The 6,685-nt window shown below is 36.7% G+C and overlaps 1 protein-coding gene across 7 annotated transcripts in view; it reads right to left on the reverse strand.

Moving 5' to 3' along the window:
• The window catches only part of HNRNPR (heterogeneous nuclear ribonucleoprotein R), a 34,903-nt gene that overhangs the window by 27,747 nt on the left and 471 nt on the right, over window positions 1–6,685 (reverse strand). For 2 of the 7 annotated variants that reach the window (XM_024766700.1, XM_024766704.1), the window contains exons 2-4: window positions 3,606–3,774; window positions 1,252–1,370; window positions 591–698 (exon numbers count right to left, since the gene is read on the reverse strand). In XM_024766700.1, coding sequence (XP_024622468.1) covers window positions 591–698; window positions 1,252–1,370; window positions 3,606–3,762 — 384 coding nt within the window. In that variant the 5' untranslated portion in view covers window positions 3,763–3,774. Of the gene's footprint in view, window positions 1–590; window positions 699–1,251; window positions 1,371–3,605; window positions 3,775–6,544; window positions 6,672–6,685 lie in introns of those variants that run through there. The other 5 variants (XM_024766706.1, XM_024766705.1, XM_024766703.1 and 2 more) reach the window with 4 other exon arrangements.

Genomic DNA, 6,685 nt, shown 5'->3' on the forward strand with positions numbered 1-6,685 from the left:
AAAAAAAAAAAAAAAAAAAAACCACCTCTTCAGCAAGAGAAAAGACACAAAATACTTGGAAAGAAACTGAAGAGACATGATTGAATCAATCTAAAAAACTATTATTGGAAGTATCAATAAATGTCATTCATAGCCAAAAGAACAAGGAATAAGGGAGAGTATGTTTAGGAATTTTCACCAAACATACAATTAAATGTCTGCCCCTAAAATTCTTCTTATGTAATTTTCCCTAAATTATCTCATTTCCAAACACTAGTTTTTCTTTTTCTTTTTTTTTTTTATGTGCAATAAAAACTGTTTCTAGGGCTTCCCTGGTGGCGCAGTGGTTGAGAGTCCGCCTGCCGATGCAGGGGACACGGGTTCATACCCCGGTCCGGGAAGATCCCACATGCCGTGGAGCGGCTAGGCCCGTGAGCCATGGCCACTGAGCCTGCGCATCCAGAGCCTGTGCTCCGCGAGGGGAGAGGCCACAACAGTGAGAGGCTCGCGTACCGCAGAAAAAAAAAAACTGCTTCTAGGAAACATGAAAAGAAGCATTTGATCTCATAATTAAATTTAATTTCATTGCAACTATCCAAGTCAAGTTTTACCTTGATCTTTGCTTCATCGGGTCCCTTTGTAGACTCTTGCACCTTGCTCCCCTGTTTCTCCCTTTGCCTGTAGGTCTTCATAACTCCACATAAAAATGCACTTTTGTTCTAGAACAGCCAAGTAATTCAATGAAAAAGAATCACCAAGAATTGATGAAGGGTCAAATACATAATTAAATTTAAATTTCAGAAGACCAGAATTTTAACAAAATATTTACTCATTTATTCACTCAACCAATATTTGCAGAGTGGTTGTTACATGCCAGACTGGAATAGACAGCAGTTAAGACACACAAGACCTCCAGGGAGCTTACCTGCTACACTGGCAAAACAGTCTTCCATTGGTTGATATTTAAATGTATCTGGGCTATTTTGCCAGGTGTCCTGAATCTATTCCTCCCACCAACATTATTTCCCTCCAAGATAATAAAACAGGACCACATAATCCAAAAATATTACAAAGGAGTGGGAGACTTTTACTTTATGCTTGTGTTTCTGAAACCTCTCTGCCATATAGATCATTTTTTCTTTAAGCTAATTTTTTAAAAGAAGCAGAGGTAGTCAGAAACAAAAATACCACTCCTCCACAGGAAAAAAAAGTAACAGTAAAATAATTTCAGATCATTAGTTGTTCAAAGACATTTCTGAATAATGACCTTACCTGAACATGTGATAAGTCACTTTCCTTGAACTGCTGTAGTACAGACAGAGCTCCTTCTTCATTAAATTCCCTGAGAGCATCAATGGCTCTTTCATCAAGATCGACATAAGCTACCAAGCCTAAAAATTAAATTGAAAAGAGGTAACATTATTGCAACAAAGGGGATAATCTAAACTGTGCTATCAGTGTTTAATCAAGAATTGTTATATTCAATACTATCACTAACTACATTTTCATTTAACTATATGCATACAGGCAGCTATACAAATACTATACAGAAAGGTCAAGAGTACAAATATGAAAACAAAAGATAAAATGTCAACACCTATAAACATAAATTTCAATCCCCATATCCCCCCAAAAACCAAAAAAATCCTAACCCCATTTCCCACTCCCCAAAACGTTTAAGTTCCGGAAGTTAAATCTGATGTACACACTGTACTACAGATTAAGCATTAATATAACAAGTTATGTTAGGGTGATAAGAACACACTGTATTTCCCAAGGAGCAACCTTCAAATTACATGCACTGTTGGAGTTATTGCTAACCACACAAGAAGTGGGGAAAAAAATAAGAGAACCTTTTACTAAATAATTCTTTCCACTCTCCAAAAAGTGTCACAGGCTTTCCCTCCTTAACACCTAAGATAAAATGAAATTCATCTATTTATCTGAACATCTACTTTGCTGCAGTCAGAATGTGGAAAGGCATAATTTTAAACTTTTCTATAAATGCCAGTGCAGCTTGATTAATCAATTCTGAAAGTCATATTTTAAGGCATTTTTTTGTTCTTCATAAGTGTCACAATGAGATTTTAAAAGATGCTGTGGCATTCACAACACTGTCAATGACAATTTTTGCAAATGGCATTAAAAGGACTTTACTGTGGACTTAACGAGCAAACTATACAGAAAATATATGCACTGCATTCTATATATATACAGTATATTTAACTGCACACAGAACATTTACTAAGTTTAATTTCTTAAGTCTGTTAAATTTTATATTTCTCAATATATTTCAGAATTGATCCAAAGTAAAATGGAAATATTTGGCAGATTAAAACCCCCAAATCCATATGAACTAACATCAAAAGTGACTCCATTTTGGTAAAGCCAAAAAGAACTTTACTCCATAAATAAATACTGTCACTTGCGAGGTTACTTTTTAAAAACTGTTGCCATGATTTAAGAGCTCAAAATGAGCATGCCTAAATAACTGGAGTTTCCCTACTTGAATATTCCATAACACCACCTAAAGACACAACTCAGGATACCCATCAGTCCGTTCTGTCAATCCAACCCTACACCCAAACCATCAGCCTCTTATCAGTAACAGAACACTCTACAAGAGAGTATCTCGAAGCAGATCACTGCCAATTCTCTATGGCAGAATGTCACAGAAAGTTCCTGAGGACTGATTTTCAAATGGGACCATCACCCAGGAGTCATTTTGAGAAGTCATTTTAATGTCTAAAATTATCTTGAGCTTCTCAGATTAAAAAAAAAAAAATGTTTTAAGGACAAAAAAACCCCAGATATTTGTTACTACGGTACTTAAGACACGTTTGTGAGACAGTTCAATTCTCTCTCCCAGAATCTGGATAGGCACACAAAACACAGAGGAAGAAAGTTTCCATCTATGGCCCCAAAGGGGGAGGACACATTTATTTATGAACAACACTTCCTAAGGGGATATATTTCTCTCCCTCTATAGAACTTCAAACCACTTACAACCACCATATTAAAATGTTCAAATTTCCTTAAGCACTTAACCATGGGACTCCTAGATTTAAAAAAAAAGAAAGAATGAAAAAAAAAAAAGCAGCTGTTACAAACCAAACACTTCCAAATTACTGAGAGTTGTGGATTTCTGTCTGTTAGAAACTAGACAGGCCACAAACTCTCAAGGAGTCTGACATTTATTATCATTTCAGACAATACAGTCTAACTAGTCCTCTTATTATGCCACCTAATCAGACCTAAGCTGTTTTAACAATCACTTTAAGAAGCTAAAGTAGAAAAGTAAAAGCAAAATGATGACTGATTTAGATTAAGAAAAAATGTAAAATTTGATATGCTGAAACATATATATTAATTGATGGTAAATCTAAGACAAATTGATGTACTGTTCTGAAACAACTAAGACTGCATATTCAACACTAAGAAGGCTTTGAAATAATGAAATAAGAATATCAAAGTCAAACCCAATATGCCCTCAATGAAGGGAAAGTAACATTCAGCTCTATATAGATCAGAAACAATAATATTTAACCTTAAAAAAAGTCTATAAAATTCAAAGTGGTTTGCCCTCACTTTCATAACCAGTCAGAAACAAGAAATGTATATTATACCTGTCTGAAATATTTCATCAAGTCTTTCTGCCACCTTCTGTGGGAGGCCTGCCTCTATCAGTGTCTTGTAGTGTTCTGTGTGAGTTACACTGGAAGTATCCATTGGTTCTTCCTCTTCTTTTAACTGTACCGCATTACCATTCACCTGATTAGCCATTTTATTATGCTGCTGGAAAAAATTCAGGAGCTATATTACATTAAGCCAGAAATAACTAGTTTGTAGGACAATGCATGATTTATCTAAACTAATTTGTATACATGCTGCTAATAACTTCTATCAAAATATTATTTTATGATGCCTTTTCTGATGTATCTGACCTAAATTTGCATAATAATTCTGTAAAACCATGGAAAATGTACATGGAAGAGTTATTTAAGGAACTTCATGTACACTAGGTTAAACAAAGGCTTGAATTTACTTAAGGTAGAATCACTGATTAACAAAAGCAGCTGTTGTGTCCTGACGAGCTTATCAACAAATCACCACAAAATCCTAAAAAGCCCCTCAAGCTCTCAATTCTTACACAGTTTTAAAAAGTTTGGTTTAAAAACAGAATGAACACCCACAGACAACTTAAGGTTCAAGGACTTTCAAATTTTCCTAGCTCTGCTTCAAATCCAAGATAGGTGTGAAATAAATGCCCTGTTGTCTCTAGTTCAACATTCTGGTGATTTGGGTTTTCTCCGCCTCACTTAAAACAAAACAAAAAACACAACTTGACATTAATTTTTGTTCTAAAATTAATTTGCTATTCCCATTCACAGATTTAAAAGAAAAAATGACCAGGTTTAAAAGCTAAATGATTGTTTTAAGTCCACATAAAATAAAAAGTGAGCTATAGTTAAGGTTGCTTCTTAAAAAAAAAAAATCATGAGTCTATACTGAATTTTTCATATCAGTAAAATAAACCTAAAAAACATATTTTAGAACGGATAACTAATTTCTTCCGAATAGTTTCAACAAACATTACCTAATCAGGATAAACTTAGGTCAGATGTCTCAGATTAACCTACCCAAATCATTTTGGGTGTTCAACCTGTACGTAATGCTGAAATGGATCAACTCCCTGAAGAAAGAGATTAAATAATAAAACCATACAAGGCCAGTCTCTATACTACCTCCTCAAAAGACGGAATTAAAGTTAAAGTGCATTTGTCTGTGGTGAAATTATAATGTGATGAAGGTAATAAGCACCAGAATAAAGACATTGCAACGAATACTGAAATAAAGGACATGAAGATGGATTTCAAGGAAAAGCCTACTTTTCTTGATGAAACTCAAGATACCTAGTCAGCTATAAAGAAAATACAAGTTTCCTAAAAAGCACTAAAACCCATACGTAAGATAACCACACCTCCAGACTGCTTATCAAAACACTGCAAATGCACCAGGTGCAGTTTTCCGACTTAAAACAACTTCATTTCAAAGTCCGCCGATATTCAGTTGAAGTTAATGAAAACGGGAGGAAGACTGAGAAGGAGGTAATACAGGGTAGGAAGAGAGGAAAATGCAGAAAGGGTTACTTTGAAAATGGGATAAACAATATCATGACTTCTTATGATTACAAAACATTATTAAGACTTAGTAACCCTCTAATGTCTACACAGACGCAGACTCCATGGTTAATCGCTGGGTGGATAAATGTTTCTCAAGGCAAGCCTCAAATTCTGATGAACTGGCAAAAACAAAAACATTCAAAACTGGTACTTCTGATCAAGAAACTACTTATAGTTTAAGATGAATAGTTTACTGATTAATACAACCCACTTCTATAAAGATGCATCCTAAAGTCCAAAACATCTTTGTGAACGTAGAGTTTTCCATGCTCCCCCACCCCCAAATACGACCATAAGATCATCAGAACTCAGAAGTTCTCCGTATCACAAGACCCTTGCAGTATTGCACCTTGGAATACTATTAGTTACGGAAAGAAAGCAAATTTTAACAGAAAAGTTCAACGAACATCTGTTAAGGGGGTATTTTTTAAGTATGTGTAAAGCAAAAAGACAAGTTGCATATTAAGCACAAGACAGAAATATTTATGACTACCATCCATTGCAAAGGCTCTCTACAAGTTGATTCTGAAATTGTTTGAAATTTACAAAAAAAGTCTGTAAACTTTAACAACAAAAACGTGCAACTATTAGAGTCCAGAAAATAAAACCTTTCGGATCAAGGAAAAAGCTCTCTTCAAGCCAAATACAATGTGCTCATTTTAAAAAAGACTTTCATGTCATATGAGACCATTTAAAACTCTTGTGTGTATTCAATACGATGCCACACAGCCAAACCATATTTCTGGATGCAGCAAATACACTAATGTGACTTAAGTCATTTGATCTAAACTTTTTTGCGAAAAGTAGAAATTTAAATAAGGACTCCTGGGAGATTTGGGAAGTCTGGCACTAGCCCCTCCCTGATTTTTTTCTGAACATCTCGTGAAAATTCTTCACATTTAAGAGACCGGCTTTAAAAGAACCAACGAAATGAAGACTAACGGTTATCTCATGGCTTAGGAAGTGTCAAGCCCTTAACCTACGACTGACTCATGAGACATAAATTCAGCCTCCGGAGGACAGCAAAAATCTGAAACAGGTAGTGTGAAAGGACTGAACCCTTCAAGAGCCCCGTGGCTTCAAGTTTTAAATTTTGGCAATTACGGTTTCTACCGCAGAAGAAAAAGAATCGCCTTTCCAATTTAGTGCGCCTACGACAGTCTTAGAATTAGGTATCTCAGGCGCCGCTCGAAGGCTAAGTTTCATGGCCTCTAGTAGTCATTTTTTCCTTCAAATCTCGACTCGAAGCATGCAGAATGGAGGAGGGGAGGGAGGCTTCCTACACAAACCAGCCTTTTGGCCTCTGCTTCACACAAAAGTTTTCTCCCGGCTCAGGTCACCCGGGGTTTGCATCCCGCCCTCTGCCCACCCGCTCCCCATACCGGTCCGGGTCACCAACACATCCCACTCGTGGCTAGGCCGGAAGAGACGGGAGCGAGACGGCTCCGGCGGGGAGAAGCAATGGGGCCGCGGGCGCCCCAGGCCGCCGGCCCGGCCCGGCCGCGGGGAGCAGAGGGCGGAGG

The sequence above is a fragment of the Neophocaena asiaeorientalis genome, unplaced genomic scaffold (genome assembly GCF_003031525.2).
Source record: "Neophocaena asiaeorientalis asiaeorientalis breed wild unplaced genomic scaffold, Neophocaena_asiaeorientalis_V1.1 scaffold79, whole genome shotgun sequence".
Taxonomy (NCBI): Eukaryota; Metazoa; Chordata; class Mammalia; order Artiodactyla; family Phocoenidae; genus Neophocaena; species Neophocaena asiaeorientalis.